The 20173-nt window shown below is 38.6% G+C and overlaps 1 protein-coding gene across 1 annotated transcript in view; it reads right to left on the bottom strand.

The window, feature by feature from the left end:
- Window positions 1-20173, bottom strand: part of CTNND2 (catenin delta 2) — a 667983-nt gene that overhangs the window by 147326 nt on the left and 500484 nt on the right. Inside the window, 1 exon segment of the mRNA XM_033064576.2 lies at window positions 3065-3278. Coding sequence (XP_032920467.1) covers window positions 3065-3278 — 214 coding nt within the window.

Below are 20173 nucleotides of genomic sequence, written 5' to 3'. Positions count from 1 at the left end.
TTGCGCAATCCAAAAACTGGAGCATGGTAAGGTTTTCTAGTATTAGCCCAAGACCTCTGCTGCTGAGGAGGACAAAGTCAAGATAAAGAAAAAAGTGAAAAAACTCTGTTTTGGAGAGATTATAGCAGAAAGAAATCTCTGGGAAAGAGGGCAAGCCACAAATGGTGCCTAAGGCAATCCTGACAATCAAGAAGCTACTGGGCTAAAAGGCTGGTCTGCAGGTTTAAATACCCTTCCAAAACCAGTCTTGAGATTGCCAGAAATTGAAGTTATAATCTACTTAGAGAAGAGCAATGAGAAGGAAGAGAATGTGCATGTTTGAGGAAAAAACTTATATGAGAACTTATGCTCTGCTGGGCAAGTGCTTCAAAGTACTTGGGGCAGGCAGTGAATGCTTTACTACTGCCAGACAAATTGAGCTGCTAAAAAATCTCTCCAGGCCATATTTCTTCCCCTGCAGCTGGGTGCCTACTCAAGAGTGATTCACACCTTCATCCTGGCAGATTTCTGGACAGGTCATTTACACTTGATAGGCTCAGTTCCCCATCTGCAAGAGAGAGATAATGATATTCCCCACCTAAGAGAAGTGCTCTGCGGACAAATGTGGATGACTATTTAGGGGCAGCCGTGTCAGAGTCTGTATGAATTCCTGAGCATGAACTTTGTGTCCTCTAAAAGTAACAAACAAGAGCAGCTTTTATATAGACAGGATGCACAATGAACATGAGATGGAAAGGCTCAAAGTATTGTGTTTAGTCCCAAAACAGACATTTGTTATTATTTTCTCTGCATCTCCTCCAGGTTGTGGAGCCCCTACTGAAATAATTACCTTTCTGCTACTTCAGCTCAGGAAGGCTGATGGAAAGCATGAGGAAATTTTTATTTTTCCTTGTGCCTGCCACCAAGTCAAATGTTTTCATTACCAAGGGAGCTGCTTGCAGGAGCTACCTTTCATTCCCCAGAAAGGACAGAAAGAAGGAATTCAGCTGCGATAGCTGTCACAGTACAAGACTTTACACAAAAAAAAAAAAAAAGCAAAGGAGAACTGATTCAGATGCATGACTTTAGCCTGTCTCCTAAGAGATGCAAGATGAGAGCTGCAGCTATGAGCCTTGCTTTGGAATAAAGCTTTGCAGAACACTAGCACAAACACGTTTGCATTTGGAAAGCAAGGGCCAGTGATTTGCATTCTGAAAGGCACAAAACATGGCCAGGGCAAGCAGTGGCCTTCTGGGATGTACTGGCTATTAAAAACAAACAAAAAACTCAGATACAAAAACAAGCTCAGGAATAAAATCCTGAAAAACCACTGACTTTGGCTCCATTTCTCAGGGTCACCATCTTGGTCTTCTCCCCTTTCATACACATCCAGCACTCCTGATGCTCACAATCCCTGGGAGCTGCAGCTACCTGTAGGTATAGATGCCTTTGTACCTATAGAAAGGCAGGTTACTCCCTATCCCTGATGGTCAGTACCTACTCCTCTTGGTAGTAAGACTTTGAGATTTTGAGGGCATACTAGAAAATAAACAATCTTTCTTTCTGTGGGAATTTGGGAATATTTAACAGCATACTGTGCAACGAAACCAATGTAAACTGTAGCCCAGTACATTCTCTTTAAATGACCTAATGACATTACGTGTTCATCTACAGATGGCATGGGAAGTGCCACGGTGACTGCTGAGGTTTATTAGCAGTTTGCCACTTACAACTCAGAATAAATAGGCAGAATGTTCCCTGGAGCCAGGGTACTGACAACATAACCAAGAGACAAACAAGTATGTTGAATCTGAAGCAGTGGTTACACTTTATTAGATCTGTCAGTAATTCTGTCACTCTGCAGGAGGCACAATCTGAGCTCATGTAACCTGTATCTCTGCCCCATTAATCCTGGCTAACAAGTAGGAGGTGATAACTGTTGTAACTAAGAAAAAAAATTAATATAAAAAAATCTGCATTTAATAAACATCATGCAGTTTATTCAAACACCCTCAAGGAAGGAACCTGGACCCAACTAAAGAATGACAATCTTATCAATTGTATCCTAAATGAGGCCTGATGTACAAGGGTAGGTAATTTCTGCAGAAACATAGATGATAACATGTACTCTGATGATTCTGTGACAGAAATCATAAATTTTCTTATGTATTTTAGTAGGAAAATCGTAATGAAAATATCACCATTGAAAACAGGACAACGAAATTATTTTTGATTTATAGTGTTAAATAATCACCAAATAGAATGAAATCACAAAGTGAAAAATAAAAAAAAAAAAAAAAACAACTCTCTACCTTGCTTCTTTTTACATATTAAATATGCTAGCTTAAGGGCAAAGTGAAAAAAAAAGCTCCAAACATTTCATATCATTTCATATTCATATGACAGCATTCCTGTATTCCTGAACTCCATCAACTCTCCCCTCTCTCTTGAATTTCAGAAAGGAAAAAATCCACACAATCTTAAAAAGATCAGATCCTACTACACCGAGAAAAGAAATAAACTACCACTACTTGCATGGTCTGTGTAAAACATATCATATAGCATGCTATCAAATTTTAGACAAAAGGTTTTAGAAGATGACGTCCACCTCTCCAACACAGTATTCCACTTTCCTTTTAGAACCCTGAGAAAGGCAGAAAACCCCAAACAAATCCTCCCTCTCACAACATCACTACACAGAATATAAAAGCAATGAGTAACAGCTTCTAAGTAATTTCAGTAAAATATGGCTCCTGCATGGCCAGCCCTACACCAGACAGGTGGGAGAGCAGAGGATTCCCACCACGACATATCCATGTATGGATCACATCCCCCAAGAGCACTCAAGGCTAACCAAGAACAAAGTGAACCAGTAACAACAGGCATAAACCACACCTTCATGTGCAAACTGCATGATATTGAAAGCCATTCATACATTACATAAATCCAAAGGGCTTGAAAGCTTTTTGTTATGACAAATAAGATGGTCATTAAATAGTTACTGATGGAGCAAGTGGCATGTGGCACAAGACTATGCTTGCAAGACTGATAGAGAGTTTGAACAAAAATATTGAAAAATTCAAACCTGTGACCAGTTCTCTGATTTCCAAATCTGTAGTCTTGCGGAGTAACCGTACTAATGCTGGGATACCACCACAGTTTTTCAGAGCTATTTTGTTGTCATCATTTGCCTTCCCATATACCAAGTTTCTCAAAGCTCCACAGGCACTACGGTGGACTTCTGTCATCCGATGGTCCAATAGGTCCACCAGTAACTGTATCCCTCCTTGTCTTCTTATCTGAAACAAGCCAAAGTGATAATCATACAGTTAGGGAATGAACACCAGTGTTAATAAATGACATCCAATGTAATTAAGCTGTGTTTTATGCGGACTGAAGTCCAGCAAAGGTGTGCTGGTAACACCACAGAGCTGCTACATTTCACAGCTTTGATTCCCCGTAGTATTCTTTCAGTAGCAACATAACTGTACAATGACAAACCAAAACCTTTGTAAAAACATCAAAAGTGTTGCCTCATCAAGGATTCTCATGGTTCATCAAGGTAAGAGTTTCTCCTGAGCTGGAGAAACATCATCTCCTTCTGAGTGTAACACATCACAAGCTATAAAAAATCCACAAGGCTACAGCAAACCAAAAAAAAAGCACTTAACGTCATAAAGTTTTTAGGAGTCCTGCCTTTACATTTAATTACTGGGAATGGGAATAGCTACTGTAGTCTCAGTAAGGATGTTATATCAAGTAAATTGGGATGAGCAAACATGAAAGAAAAAGGAGGAAGTCACCAGAAATATAAAGACAAGGATGAGAAATAAGTTGTGGTAAGCTTGTTCTAACAGTATTGAGGGAGACCTTTAATTGATGCAGGAACAGAAGTCTTATGTTTACCCAAGATGGCCTACAAAATAAATTTCTAATATGATAGCTCATATTAAAAAACATTCTAAAAAAAGCACAAAAATATTTGAGACAAATGATCAAGAAGGTCAGGCACAAGGTACTATTAAATCCATTTCAAACAAATATATCTTTATTGCTCTGTGGCACTACTTGTTCCTCAAAGAGTAATCAGTCTTGGATGTAATTTTAAGAAACCACACAGATTCATAACTACATCCAAGGAGTACAATGCTTTAGCTTTAAGCAAGTTATACAGACATCTCTGAAAAAGTCAAGAAGTTTCCCCATGGGTGTAGCTGGCTGAGGCCCAAAACAAGCCAGGCACTTCAGCTGGCCATGCTACATTTAAGACCAAAAAAAGAAAAAATTTAAATCTTTTTGAAGCAGTTTTTGCATGGGCATGTGTTCTTGAGGTTCTGCAGGGGGAAGTCCTGGAAGACAGAAATACTGAAAGAACAGTAAAATCTATTAGGAATTCCAGCTTCATTTACTAACTTAAAATCTTTATATAGAACCAATTTATGGCATTTTATGGCTCTAACACAAGCTTAAACAACGTGAAGTCCTGGGTCCTTTGCTACTATCCCAACAAGATCATGCAATGCTATAGGCTTAGGGAAGAGTGGCTGGAAAGATGGCTATTAGAAAAGGAACTGTCTGCAGCAAGCTGAACATGAGCCAGCTGTGCCCAGATGGCCAAGAAGGCAATGGCATCCTGGCCTGTATCAGCAACAGGGTGGCCAGCAGAACCACAGCTATACTAAGCACTGCTGAGGGCACACCTCAAATCCTGTGTGCAGTTCTTGGCCCTTCACTCCAAGAAAGACATTGAGGTGCTGGAGCATATCCAGAGAAGGGCAATGGAGCTGGTGAAGAGTCTGAAGGAGCACAAGGGAGCTGGAGTTGTTTAGCCTGAAGGCTCAGGGGTGACTACATCACTCTCAACTGCCTGAAAGGAGTTTGTAGCCAGGTGGGGGTTGGTCTTTTCTCCCAAGTAACAAGTGGTAAGACAAGAGGAAATGGCTTCTTGTTATGTCAGGCGAGGTTTAAGTTGGATATTATGAAAACGTTTGTCACTGAAAAGGTTACTGAGCACTGGAACAGGTTGCCCAGGGAATTGGTGGAGTCGCCATCCCTGAAGGTATTTAAAAGGTGTGCAGATGTGGCACTTAGTGGTGGAATTTGAAGTGCTGAGTTAATGGTTGGACTAGATGATCTTGATTCCTTCCAACTTCAATGATTCACTTCAAATAAAGACTGAAAAGTGATTCAGGCTTTAGGGTTCCAAAATTGAGCTATATGAAATTACTCACTGCTAAATCAGAAGTTCTCCCTTTCTTCTTTATCTAGCATATTCTTATGTTTTTAACAACATAAAAAAAATAGAACAGCTGTGTTATCAAAAAGCATATACATCATGACATTAGAATATTAAATTAAGATGTTTGAATGTCTGTACAGTTACCACAAAGCTTTGGTCTAAATTCCAAAGTGATCGTGTTTAAAGATAAACTAGGGTATTTTTCCTCAAATAGGCATTATATCAGTGCAGCTTTCTGAGCAATATGCAGGTCACCTCAAAGACTGCAGCAGCTGGCACTACACGATGCATGAAGAGATATGAATGGACACTGGTAAAATATATCAATTTCAAGCAGAAAAGTACACCCATCTTATTGAGGTTTTATGCTTCTTCTGCTCAGAGAAACCATGACATCTTTCTGTTTAGAAATGAGAAAAGCAGGTAAAAGAGAAAACTTGCTGCAAAATATCTCCCATGTCAAATCTTTTCCATGTAAACAGGATGACTTGCAATTAAATAATTAGCTCATTCCTGAGCCAGAAAAAAATTTACCAAGTTTGTCTGGAGAACTGGGGGGTGAAGCTTGCTTATTTTGTTTGCTTGGGTTTACAATCCATTTAACCTTCATATAAAAATACATTTGCTTCCCCTACTAACCAGATTTTCAAAACCAAGCATGCTACATGAAGAGCCACCTACATGACAAAACAGATGACATTTACTAAACAGACTAGGAACAAAAATTTATGCATCAGTTCTACAAAAGGTGAATCAACCACTGAACTTCACACATCTACCTCAGAAAAGAAACAAGATCTGATAGGAGAAAGAATACAGTTAAAAAATACATGAGTTGCCTGGTGTGATGAGTAATATCAGGAACGACAGAATGAAAACATGCCTGCTGATCTTTGTGAATTATATTTTTAAAGCACAATATGCTGAATGAATATTTTAATTGCTTTGCTGCTAAAAAAAAAGAGTAAGAAAGAGTAAGAATGAGAAAAAGTATTACTTTGTAGAAAAAATCATTCTGTGTGCTACAATTCAGCTAAAGACTCGGAGGGCTCCATCTCCATTCAGACTCTGCCTATGCTGGTTTTCCCACTCTTCCCCCTGCACACAACCAAGTGGCATCTTGTGCTCCTCTGCAGTTTATCCTGTGGATGCTCTCAGGTGATAGGTTTTGCTATCTTCTGCTCATTTCTAAAGGGAAATGTGTGGTTCTGCTACATTGAGACAGTATTCCTGAGCTGGACATTCCCTTTCAAGTCATGGTAGCTGACAGCACACTAGTGTTCAGCTCATGCAACTCCTCCTCTACCAGGAACCTGAAGCCAGCAGCAAACTGAAGTGATTCAAAGATAGTTTCTTAAAAGCAAAGGCATTAAATATTAATATAAAATGCATTTCTGTCAGAAAAAAGGAGTAATACAACAGAAATGAAACTGATGTTATGCAACACTTTACATAACTTGACAAAATTTCTTAAATTTTACTAAAGAAAGAACCTATTCTTATCTGGGAAATACATGATTTATTTTACAAACTGTCTTTGAACTTCCAGGCTCAGATATTTGGCAGAGTAACTGTGTCATGCAGCGAGAGATGGAGCTGATTGTTCACAACTAGGAGATCAGTTTCTGATGCTTTTTTTATCTGGGCTACTCGCTCGCTTTGTTGGTTGTTTTTTTTTTAAAACAGGCCTTTATTCACTACAAGTCTCACCCCATCTTTGTGCTTCTATCAAATATCTATATAGATGTTTAAAACTATACTCTCCAGCAGGTTTAACTATGCCTGACAAATTGTGAGACTGTGATGGATGTTATCAGGATCTATTTAATGTATGGAAATAGAGGCAAAGGAAATTATATTATTTGTTCCAAGTCCTTTACAGAGGTAAGAGCCACAGCCTGAAGGTCAATTCTGATCTAGTCTCCCGGGCAGATCTCAGCTGAGTTAGTCACAGCTCCAGTGAATTCAGTAGTGCTACTATGAATGTCTTTGCCAAGAATGCTGGGATGGATGGCTAAGCAGCAATTTGCACCAATGGGGCATCAAATCCCAGATCCCAGTTTGATACTTCTGTCTCTTTCCTAGCCTAAGAGGAAGAAAACATTTTTAATATAATATTTATTGACATATCAATGGCTGCTGCCTTGTTACAACCAGGAGAAAAAGAAAATAGAATATGTCAGAGTCTGTTTGCCTACTAAAAACAAACAGTGGAGTACCAGCTTGTCTGGAGATACAGAGGAACAACTGAATTCTCACACAGACCAGCCCTAAAGTAGCCACTTCTGAACTCAAAAGAATGACCTTCAACTCTCCAGCACAACTGACTATGGCCAGTTGCATCTGCCCATGTCTCAAATGCATTGTCCCCTTCTTACACCATCTTTTCTAAAAAATATTTAAAAAAAAAGGATCTGAGAAGAAGGAGTGAAGGAGTAATAATATTAACAATGCTGAATGAATCTGTGTTGCATGGTTTCTCATGACTTTCTTAATCCGTAGATACTGTTAGTTTCTTTAAGTTACTTTCCTTCATTTTTCTCACTGGAAATATTTTGTGTATGTCTTTGGAAGACACTGCTAGAGAGCTGTTAAATACAGAACTGTAATTATGAATCTATGCCAATCAAAGTGAAAACTGAAAGAAGAGAGATTACATAAATTTTGGAAAAAAAAAAATATTTCCATGGAAGAATGCATAGAGCTGCTTTCATCTTCTCTTTCACCAGGATATTTTCAAACTTTCCTTTCAAGTTGGCTCTCTGCCATTAATGTCACTGTCTACTTGCCGGCCAGAAGCACGTGACGTCGTTGATGCCACAACACAAGCAGACAGGACAGGAAAAGGTGCCAGACTCTCTAGTACACAGACTGATAAAAGTGCACTCATGTCAGCTTGATGACAGACTTTTCTCCTCTGGCATAGTATGAAGCTTTTTTGCATTACATCTGAGAATATGTATTTGTATCCACATTATGAAAATAAAATTTAGACTCAAGAAGGGGTTCAGGCCACTGCTGGAGGCAGTAAAGATGTCAATTATTTTCCTGATAAGGACAGCTTCTATACCTCATGCCAAGAGCCTATGAGAAATTAATTTATCTGTTTCAAGGTTTATCTTTGACTCACTGGTGTTTACCACAGCAGTGGACTGTTAGACACTTAATCTACCAGGAGTTACACATGACCAGCCTGAAGCATATGTGCTGGTAAAACAAGTCAATAAGACATCACTAATATGTCTGAAACTGTATCTATCTATCTATCTATCTATCTATCTATCTATCTATCTATCTATCTATCTATCTATCTCTTTCTTCATCCTTGATTATTGTAAGATCTTAGCAAATGAATCCTTGAGAGCTTGCTTTTCCCACATATTGGTGGGATGCATGGAAGGAGTGACATGTAGGATGTGAAGGGTATTTAGATACTTGGAATGTACAGACACCCGTTTTGTTAGGACATCTGCTCAAAGGCTGTCCAGCATATAAACAGAGACAGGAAAAGTAATGAACCTCACTGAGGTATCCAAACCCTGCAGAGCAGGAGACAATACCAAAGAACAGGTCTAGGAGGTCACTGCTTGATGGGCTGCTGAAGGAACCACTCCAAGACTTGGAGAGGTTTAGCATGAGCTTCACTAACTGGTCAAGAGGGCACACAGGGAGGAACAAATGAAAAGACCTATGGTAAAGAGCACGCATTGATGGGGTTGTGGCAGTGTGCCAGACGCACAGGATGTTTAGCAGAAGGGCAAAGAGAGGAAAAGGGAGTCATTCCAACATGAGGAAATATGGAAGGGCAGGATGAAAGGGATTGGTCATCTGTAAATAAATTGTGTTTCAGCATGCTTGTCTGGCCACACCCCTCATTTGATCCCTGCGCCCTGTTTTATCTGCTTATTAATCCTAATTGCTAACAGTGGCATAACACTAGTGAACCTTTAGCTGGAATAGCTGATGAGAGGAACAGGAGATGTGGGAAAGAGCTATCAGAGACACTGTGGATCTCAGGGATAGATACTGATAAAACTAGAGTGAACAAAATAGATGAGTGACCTATCTTCATATCAAACTATGAGAAATCAGGCCCTGGAACCTGGTTATTGCTTATGGCTTTGCAACAGCAGAAGCAAAGTTAAAATGAACAGATATTATCTGTTTTGACTCTCACTAAGGTTTTGAACCCTATTTTGAAATATATTCTTTGAAATCTGTGGAGTGAAAATTATTCTATTCCTCTCAGCAGCAAAGAAAAGAAGTAAAACCCTTTCTTTCAATCACTGCATAATGGAAATTGCTTCTTCCATCCCTTGGAAGACTACAAAAATTAGAGCTAGAAATGCAAAAAGAATGAAAAGTGAAGCTTCAAGTTTTAAACAGTTTAGCCAAAAACTGTTAGATAATGAAGTATTCCAAAACAGCCTAAAAATACTTCTGTGACAGAAACCAAAACACCCTTCCTCTTCTATTTATACTCAGAAAGTGGGTATCTGATATATTGTTCAAATTTTGCCAGTAGGTATAACTGAAACATCCTATTCTGCATTTAATTCTGAGCACCCTGCCTTACAAAGTAAAATATAATGGAAACAAAAGAGAAGTAGGAATAGGTAAAAAACCTGTTAGACTGACAGAGTGATAAAGTGTGCTGTTAAAATAACACAATCTCCTCTTCCCAGTAAGACATTAAGTGTTCCACTATTAACAGCTCCACATTCCTAATTCAAAGAATAATTCATGGTTAGATGCTTACTTTCCACATTTTTCTTAATAATCACTATTGAGCAATTCTTCATTCAAAGGTGGTGAAGATCTAACAACAATCAATCCTTTCTGCACATCATAGATATTAATTGCCAGTTTAATTGATGTAACACACTGCATCATCTGCCACTTATTCTGTGATATTTCTGCTATTAAGAAAGTATGTTTTAATATATCAAAATACACATATTTAAACACAAGGAATTTTTTAATGCCACTTTTACATACAGAACAGAACTAAAAAATAACCGGCTCCTAGCACAGGTGATGTTATGTATCTAATAAACACCAAATTAAAAGGACAATCCAGTTTAAGTCTGCTGCTGGAAATAATAAGTAAGATTTGGTTTTAATGTTCTTAGATACTGGTTTTCCAACCAGCAGGGCAGCACTAACTACTTTACATGTGACTAGATTTTGAGCAACTCTGTTCCACCAGTGCTGGAAGGAGAGGCTACAAGTGAGCCAAACGAAATTCCCAAGAATTTTTAAATGGTGGCAGGCTGTGCAGTTTTTGTGAGACACTCTGACTACAGCCACCCTGTTCTCCTCAGGCTCACCGTTGTGTACCCACACAGACCAGGGCACTGCAGCAATGGCCAAGACAGCCACACAGCAACTTGACTACACTGATTCTTTACACACAGTATCCATGAAATTATTACATTTCTTCATGTTTTTACTGCAGTTACAAATTCTCTCAGTTATTTATCTTTACCTTGTTCACATTACTAAAATTACTCTCATCTAAGAGGGAAAGAACTACACCATTTTTTGAAGAAGGGTTTGGAAGATGAGTAGCCCCACTGTTAGCTAGTTTCAGAGGACTGATTCCTAGAACTTGAAATGGATGGGAAGAGGAGAAAACAACTCATCAGAACAGAATATGGAAATAATATTTAGTGCAGCACCTCTACTAAGACAAATACACTGGTTCAAACTTCAAGTCCTCTCCATTATTTCTTCTGATGTGCCTGTGGAACAGCAGGTAGACAATGCAAAATCTATACATTGCAAATGCACGTGAGATTTATTACAGACAAATTTACCTGTAACATCATAGGGTAATTTAGCCTCATTAGTGAAGTAATTTGCTACAGGTTTTAAAAAGTGCTGAGCAATTTTAGCTGAAAATAGAGCAGAATGTTATGCAAATTGCTGCGTTAACTCCAAAGTATAATTTGTTTAAAGAATCTAAATCAGGATTTGGATGTAGGTCCCATTTAAGAATGGTTTTCTCATTAGAACTTTTTAGATCAGATACAAAGGTAACTGTGAATAGGCATAATGTAAATAAATTCAACTACTAGTATATATACAATGTTCTGCTTAAAGTTAAATAGAAATTGTTCCCTCTGTGCTGAACTGCACTGTGTGGTGAAGGATGGGGATCTTTTTTTCAGTGTCTATAGAAACTAGATGGGTGTTTGGTGGGAAGGCTGTGTGATGTGAGGATGCAAAACATGGGTTAATACTCAGAAGTTTTTTTTATGGTAGTGTGTATCTTATTTCTGTTACTGAGTACAGATTTGTTTTTTCCTATGTCTCTTAAGTGACCTCTTTAGATCTATGAATCTATGTGTGGGGTTGACAGAAGGTCAAAAACATTTTCTGAACAGGAGGAGACTCAAAATCATGTTCTAAAATTGCCCTGAGAAGGTATGAATAAATGTGGTGCTTTCTCAGTCAGTAAGCCTTAATGTATTCTGCTCTGTGACACATCTTGTTTTTCATGCTTGGTAGGAAGGCTATACCTATTATAAATCAAAGTTTTTGAGTGATTTTAGATTTTACAAAAAAAGTTAAAATCCCTGGGTAGGCAGGAGTTACCTATAATTGTAAAGCACTTTACACTAATACTTTCAAAAAACATTACATTTGAAGGACAGTACAAATATCCTACTCCAATCATGAAGGACTAGTGGGATCTTCCAAATAATGCTTCTAACTGCAAGCACAGAGCTGACCTTATGTGCTTGTCTGACTGCAAAGGCATCAGAAAAGCAATTTTCAATCCCACTGTTAAAAGCAATATCTCTATTGTAACTACTTGATATTGATTTGGGGTCTTTGTTTTTCAAAAAATGCACAATGTTAAAGAAGGTTCAGCAGTGTCCACTTCATAGACTGCAATAGCAATATTAATTTAGGATGCAAAGACAGTGGCATTACTCAACCAATCAACTGATTTACTATGGTCTGACATTAAATGAAAAATTATGATTTGGATAATTTCCTTTCTGGTATTTAAAAATAATTAAGTATTTATTTTAGAAGGTTTACCTTTATTACCGGTAAAAAGAACTCACATACATATTTCAACTAAAAACATCCTGCTATTCCTATAACCAGATACCTAGTGAAGTTTAAGATAAAGAAAATTCAATTTTATCTTTTTTAATAGAAAGTAAAAGTAATTTTTTTAGAGAAAGCAGTACGTCACTTCTTCAAATATTTTAACCGCAATAGAGGACATCACTTCAGTGCTATATGAAAATCTCTGAAGCTGTAGTTCACTCTTTTTAGTTAAGGATATCATAAATGGGATTTAGTCAATGTGAACAGAAATACCATCTAGGAACAAGATGGTTCAATAAGACCAGACGAAATTCTTTTTCAGTCATTTAAGCCCAAACAACAAAACAACTCTGACATTTCAGCTCTAACTGGAAATTCAAGAAGTTCCTTTTTTGATGTTTGCTGTAGTTACCTCAGTTTGCCTCACAAAATAAACAAAAGGCCTCTTCTTAGATTAAAAACACATTTACAATTTATTATGTTGAGCATCATACCTGATGACATCTGCTGACAGGACATTCTCTACTGTGATTTAAATGTGAGGTGTTCTCGTCTCAGAAATTATGTATTATCCTTCAAAGAATCTTTTAGTCACATGAGAATTTTCTGTCCTGAAGTATTTTGGGAGCAAGCTACTCCCTCAAGAGCTAATGAACACATTCTAACAACATCCCTCTCTGGTAAGACATTTTGCTAATAGAACTCCAGGCACATAAAATTTAAGTTTTTGTTTAAGTTCACAAACACAGACCATGACCTGCAGTTCAAGAGTTTCAGTGAAGCAGAAAGCTGCACTGTGGAATCCTTCCTCAATCTCCCCATTTACATGAGTTTTATAAATGAAGTAAAAGTTAGCACAAGTAAACACCCGCCTCATAGTTAATACATTTTGTAATACCCATAGATCAACGTGCAAAATTATATATATATATCTAAAAGTATGTATTATATAATAAATGAGCGCGCGTGTGTGTAAATACATTCATATATATATACACACATGTACTGGTGGGTATTTCTGTTTTAGAGCCTTAGTTCTTACATCTTTACAATACTGTGCCTTCTGCTGCCACCATTCTCAGTAGCTTAGTAACAGCCATCTCTTTGTATTTTTAAACACATTTTGAAGATCAACTGATGGTCTTTACCTTAAAAGTTTCATTTGGCAGGTCCTTTTTATCAGGACTATGATTTTCCCTATTGAAATCATTTTGCTGCCAACCTTTTTAGTAGAGATATATTGAGAAAGCATCAAATTACAGATATTGATATCAATCTAGGCTATTTTATTTCTACATATAGTGTGCAAAGTCTTACCATGGCTTGCTGGATGATGAGAACAGTAATAAAAAAATATGCTCTACAATAGGAAAGTGATCTTCTGCATTCATACATCAGTCTAATAAATCAGAGAAGCAATTGGCAGGAAAGTTATGAATAGAAAGAAATCCACGGCATATACAATAGAGCACTATACTGCTTGAAAAAGCAGCAAATATATTTATTACCCATTCAAAATGTCATACTACCTATGTATTTGACTACCTATGTCAAATGACACTGTCTTTCAGTGTATTACCCTTCATTCCCTACCATTGAATATTTTCAAATACAAAAGATAAAACTTTTGCAAATGTTTTGATAAAACTACAACATGCTTTCCTCAGACCAGTGGAGAGAGGAACAGTACAGTAAAATGTTCTTTCTGTGTCTGCTGCATACCACAGAAAGTAGCACAAAAGCATTCATCTTGTTCACATAATACTGCTTTTTTTTCCTTCTTCTCCTAACTGCATGAAAAGCATTTCCACCACATAGTAACATCTGAATTTTTTTGCTTATCAAATTCATTGCCTGAAATTCTCTTCTAGGTGCTTATTCTGACTACCCAGAGCTGAAAAAGATAGAAACCTTTAGCCAGTATTTCCATCTCCAGTGAGGCAGACATGATAGAAGTGCTAAACCCAGACAAACAGGGAGTGTAGACAGGTTCTTGTTCACTCCCTTCAGCCTGCAAAAAGACCAGAACCAGGACCTCGAAATACAGCAGAACAGAGGTCAAATTCCACATACCAAAGATGTTTGTGAACACTGCTAATAGCTTTCACTGTAGTGAATAAACAGCAGAGTCCAGAGAGCAAAATCGCCATTATGCAAACGAAAGATGGACATTTGTTAACTACTACTACTACTACTTAAAAATAGACAAAATTTTGGCTCACTTTCACTCTAAATAATTCTTGCTGACTATTACTATAATAGAAAAATCTTAGAGAGAAACTTCTTGGAAGAGTGGGGGAAATACTGTCCTTTTGATTATTCCCTGGAGAGGGAATGACTGGGCACTGGGAGGGGAGAAACACAAAAGCAGTGTAAAGCAGTGTTGAAATGAAAATACCAACATACATTCTCAATATTAAGCCCACGATTTTGTAAAATAATGTTTTAAGTCACCTTATAAATTTGTTTTGTTCAGTCTCTTTTCAAGATGAGAAAGAATGGTATGTTACAGAACAACTGAAAACAGGAAGGCAAGAAAAATGTCTAATTTTTGCTATCTAGCATTAACTCAAAAAACCCCAACCATAACTAGATGTTCCATTACATTTATAAACTAATATACTCTTAGTTACTTCTTTTTAAAATCATGCCACTTTACATAGTTGAAGCTTTTTTCCAACAGAAATAATTTTGAAATGCGAATGCCATAAACCCAAAACATTCATCAAAGATCCTTAGCAGAGCAGAGGATTAAAAGACAAGAACTAGCCTGAGCAATCTGTCACTACTTTGCTGTGCAATCTTCCGTTAACTTCCCAACTTAACATCCTAAATCTGCTTTTCCCCCTTATAAGCAAATGCTACTCCTGCTTGTCATTGATTCATTTATTGAAAAACTGGAACATTTTCCTAATCTTAAATCAAGTGAAATTTATGCCAGGTACACAGTAAATCATCATTATAATTCAGGCACAGTATCTTGATGATGAAATCAAGAATAACCATACTTTAAAAATCCCAGAGGGATCCCAGAGTGTAAAATGCCACTTTAGTGCTACAGAAAGCACATATTATGGGGACACAGCACTCAGTGACACTCATTAATACTCAGTCTTAATCAGTGTAAAGATTGTGCACAAAACAGAGATGCACCCTCTCATCAGAAAAAGAGAAATATCATAAAATGGTTTTGCATGAGATGGTAAAAATAAACACAGAAATGCACACAGAAATACTTTTGAAAGCAAGACAGACAGTGTAAGGTTTCATTACCAGATAGAAGGCACACTTTTATGCTTTTTCCAGTGAAAAAGTGAAAAGGCCTACCACTTTATCATTTTTGCTGGAAGTTACTAGAAAAATAAAGACAATAGACAATTACAATACTTTACATGAAGTGAATAAAACTGGGATTTTATTAGCCTTGTAATTAAGACCACTCATTTTAAGTGGTCTTAATAGTATTAACATAAACTATTGTGTCAAGACCAAAGTAGCCATTTCTGCCTCACCTGTTTTAGTTAATATTAAAGAGGAAAAACGTTCAGCCACAGGCTTGTACTATATGCAAAACTGGAAGAGGAGAGAGGATATAATGGAGATGGCATAAAGGGACATCCAGATTAGACATATGAGAAACATATGCCACATCAAACTGGCACTGTAGTTACTGAAATGTTTTCATATAAACTCTTTTGCACACCTGTCAATAGAGAAGAGCTCGAAGTGCAGATATCAATGCTTTTCTCAGGAGAAACGAACCATTTATATCTGCCTGCCTTAACAGAGAAAGAGAATTCGATCTACTGACTGATGGAATGAATAAAATGGAAGGGAGCAGAGTGATCATGAGTGCTTATACAGTGCAGAAAAGGGACAAAACAAAAACAAAAATCAAAACCAAGCAGCAATAGTAGAAAACAAGGGTTAGTCTACTACTAAATTTTCAAAAAAATTTCTCTGGGAAGAAGGTGAGACAAACCATAGTTAGTGATGGGATTTTGATCACAGGAGAAAAAAAGGGCATTATTTCTATTTCAAACAAAAAGAGGACTCATCTTTCAGCTGTCCAAGGTGTTTCAGAGATCTTCCAACAGGGGAAAAGATATCTTCAGCCCCTATATCACACTTCAAGTTAGTGGGACTGCAAGAATGCCACAAGATGCATGATGCCAGGAAAACTGTCTGCCCATACAAAGTGGTGGAATATGAAATTCCTTGTTTTGCTGTGGAAAATAAATTTCTGGGTTCGCTTTCCTTGTGTGTGTGGCTTTTGCTCTCCTTATTAAACTGTCTTTATCTCATCCCTTGAGTTTTTTTACTTCTAGTCTTCCATTTTTCTCCTCCATCCTACTGTGGGGAACTGAGTGAGCAGCTGTGTGGGGTTTAGCTGCTGGTTAGAGTCAAACCATGAGAGAAGAACAGCCCTCACAAATGTTTTCAACCTGAAGCCACATAGGAGTTGATATTGAGAGGTTGTTGCCAACTTATTGCCCTTAAGAAGGATAAAAGGAAATAATAATAATAATAAAAAAATTAACATCCCCATTTACAAGAGTGCTCATCATCATGCAGGGCTAAAAATGGGCCATCAGTTTGAAACTTAGTCAAATGCTTTCAGTATAAACTCTTTTTCTTGCAAGTGCATTCATGTGTACAGCTTTTACTTAACATGTTCATTATTTGTGACACCCTCACATATTTTCCCCTTTTTCTTCTCTGTCTGATGATAATGAAACGTAAATATGTGGGGTTTTTTTGTGTCATAACATGATAGGAGTGTATTTGAATCATAGGTATGTTAGAGAAAGCTACAACAATGGATACTCAAATTGATCAAATTACAGTAATTTCACGAATACAAGCCGCACTGAGTATAAGTCGCATCTCTGGGTGTTGGCAAATATTTCGTTCTTTGTCCATAAATAAGCCGCACCTGAATATAAGCCGCTCTGTCGTTCGCAGCGAGGACCCGCGTGCAACAAAGTTGCCAAATACTAACAGAACCGCGGCATGGCGGGGTTTACTGGCTCAGCTAAGGCTGTGCAGGCTCGGCCCGCTAGGGGCTGCTGACGGGGCCAGGTGGCCCAGCTCGGTGGTGCCGCTTGGGGCTGGCCGCCGCCTCTGGGTTCACTTGCCCCGGCCCCGTTCCTGTCGCGGTGCCAGCCAGGCACGGAGAGCGCGCCCCGTTCCCGTCGCGGCGCCGGCTGGGCACGGAGAGCGCGCCCTGCTCACGCCGCGGCGCTGGTCGGGCACGGAGCACCCCCTGCTCCCGCCACGGCAGCGGGGGGCGGGGCAGAGCCCCCCCCCCGTCCTCCCCGAGCCGCGGCAATGGCAGCGCGGGCTCCCCCCCTCCTCCCCGAGCCGCGGCAATGGCGGCACGGGGTCCCCCCGTCTCTCCCCCAGGCTGCGGCAGAGGAGGGAAGAAGAGAAGAGAGCTCTCCTGCCTCTCTCCCCGCCCCCCGTGCTGCCTGCAGGGAGCCAGGGCAACACAGTAACACTTTGTAACAATTGCAAAATGCCGGCTTTTACTGGCAGGTGCTTGCCTCGGCGCCCTGGTTGGCACGTCTGGGGTTGTAAATGTCAGAAAATTATTCACAGATTAGCCGCCCCCGAGTATTAGCCGCACTTCCGGGTTTCCACCAAAATTTTTGTCAAATTGTTGTGGCTTGTATTCGTGAAGTTACTGTAATCGTTCCTGTCACAGTTTGATTTTATAATTATCAACCACCCAGTTGACCAAATGTAATTTAGTAATTACTCGTCAATTATTTTACACTCAAAGTTACTTCTCATGTAAGGTATATGCAGCACACCATAAATACTGTAACAGTGCAGCCTTTCTTGGATGAAATACATTCTTTAAGTAGTTCAAAAGCTCTTTGGAAAACTAACATTAAAACATAAATAAATTTTGAGGTGGAATGAGAAATGGCATTCCCCATGCCAAAGAACAAATATCTTGAACAGCGTGGGACAAGAAGTGATCGTATATCTATTTGTATGCCTTGTCTTCCTTGTCTTACTGTGAAGAGTGAGACTCCCTGGTGTTATTGATGGTTCTGAGTGGAAGATACACCTAACTTTCTCTCAGTGTAAAATCATATCCTTGAATAACAAAATGCTAAGAGTGGAAAGCCTTGTTGCAGAAAGTATTTCAACAATGCAAACTAAGACAATTTACAAAAGACAAATCAAAGGATCATTTCTAAAAATACTTTGAGAGTAAAGTATAAAAAACCTCAAACAAGCAGCATTTTGTCTTTGAATATTTGACAGTAAATAACCCACCAATAAAAGCTCCCAATCTTTACTGCAAAATGATATACCACCTGTTGATTGACTTCTTAGAAAACAAACTAGAGATCAGTAAAAATCTGAAAGGTAAGTCTTGTAAAATCATCAATGAGATATTAGTAAATAAAGAAAAAAAAATTCTTACATAAAGAGTGTTTCTGGGAATGCCACTGGGTGCTGCTTTACTTCATTTGAGTAATTTCTACCAATAAAAACTACACAGAAAATATATTGAAAATGGACTGCTTGACATCTGCCTGCAGAGATGAATACAGCTGCTCAGGGGGATGGGGGCATAGATCCAAACTATACTGCAGTAATCTAAACTCAGGTAAGCAAAAGCATAAACATCTTAGTGTTTGTTTTAGGAATCAGGTACAAGTAAGCACCTTTTGATATAAAAAAATCATCATTACAATAGGAAATTCCTTGTGAAGACATTGAGGGAAGTAACTCCTCAAATTGTGAGATTTTTACCCACAGAGTTATTTTAACATATGAAAATTATGGTTATCAAAGTACTAACAAAATGTTTATAACCAAACAGGGAAGTAAAATCTCTCCTAAGGTAAACCAGGTGTTGTCTGCACTAGAACCCCCTCTCAACAAATGCTGTGAAGTCTCTCTGCAATTACTACATTATTTTTCAGCATCACCAGTGAGATACTTTTTTAATTTAAATTAAACACTATGTCTGTACTTTTTGCATGCAGAGATTAAAGGATTCTCATAATGCCTTTAATAGAAGACTGACAGTATCACCAGTGTATAAGCCACATTCCAGCCCTTAATTGAGGCGATTTTAGAAGTAAAAGAAGAGCACTGCCAAGTCCACCACCAAACTATGTCATCTAAGTGCCACATCTACATGACCAGCCCCTTCACCAGCTCTGCCATCCTTCTCTGGACACACTCCAGCACTTTGATGTCCTTCTTGTAGTGAGAGGTGCAGAACTGGACACAGCACTCAAGGTGTGCCCTCACCAGTGCTGAGTACAGAGTGACAGTCACTGCCCTGGTCCTGCTGGCCACACTATTGCTGGTATAGGCAGGATGCCATTGACCTTCTTGGCCACCTGGGCACCTCTGGCTCATGTTCAGCTGACTGTTGATCAGCACCAGGTATATGGGTACTTTCCTGCTGGGCAGCTTTCCAGTAACTCTTTCCAGTAACTCTCTTCCACCAGCCTGCAGCATGGTAAGATATTCTGTTTTCTCTTACTATTCTTATGGAAACAGAGGAGAATCTTGCAGAACACTGTAGAAATCAAACCAAAATACTCTCTGAGGATGATGTGAGCACTTCTAATCACTCTTCTACACCCTTCAAATATTGTGAAGATTTCTGTGAGTCAGCATGTCTAGAAGCAACATTATGGACTGTTTTTCCACCACCCCATACTAAGTGCAAGTATTCCCTGGGAGAAAACCATGCTGGAAACAGGTATGTACGCATCCTTGACCAGCAGGAATATAGTAGTGCAATGGATGACATCAAAGTTACTACAACACTGCAACTATGTGTGTTACAAAGAGATAAACAAGAGGCTAATGAAGTTTATGTCCATTGCCTGGCATGTGAACAAGCAC

The sequence above is a fragment of the Catharus ustulatus genome, chromosome 1 (genome assembly GCF_009819885.2).
Source record: "Catharus ustulatus isolate bCatUst1 chromosome 1, bCatUst1.pri.v2, whole genome shotgun sequence".
Lineage (NCBI taxonomy): Eukaryota > Metazoa > Chordata > Aves > Passeriformes > Turdidae > Catharus > Catharus ustulatus.
The sequence above is the reverse complement of the archived record's forward strand: the minus strand, read 5'-3'. Positions and strand labels throughout refer to the sequence as shown.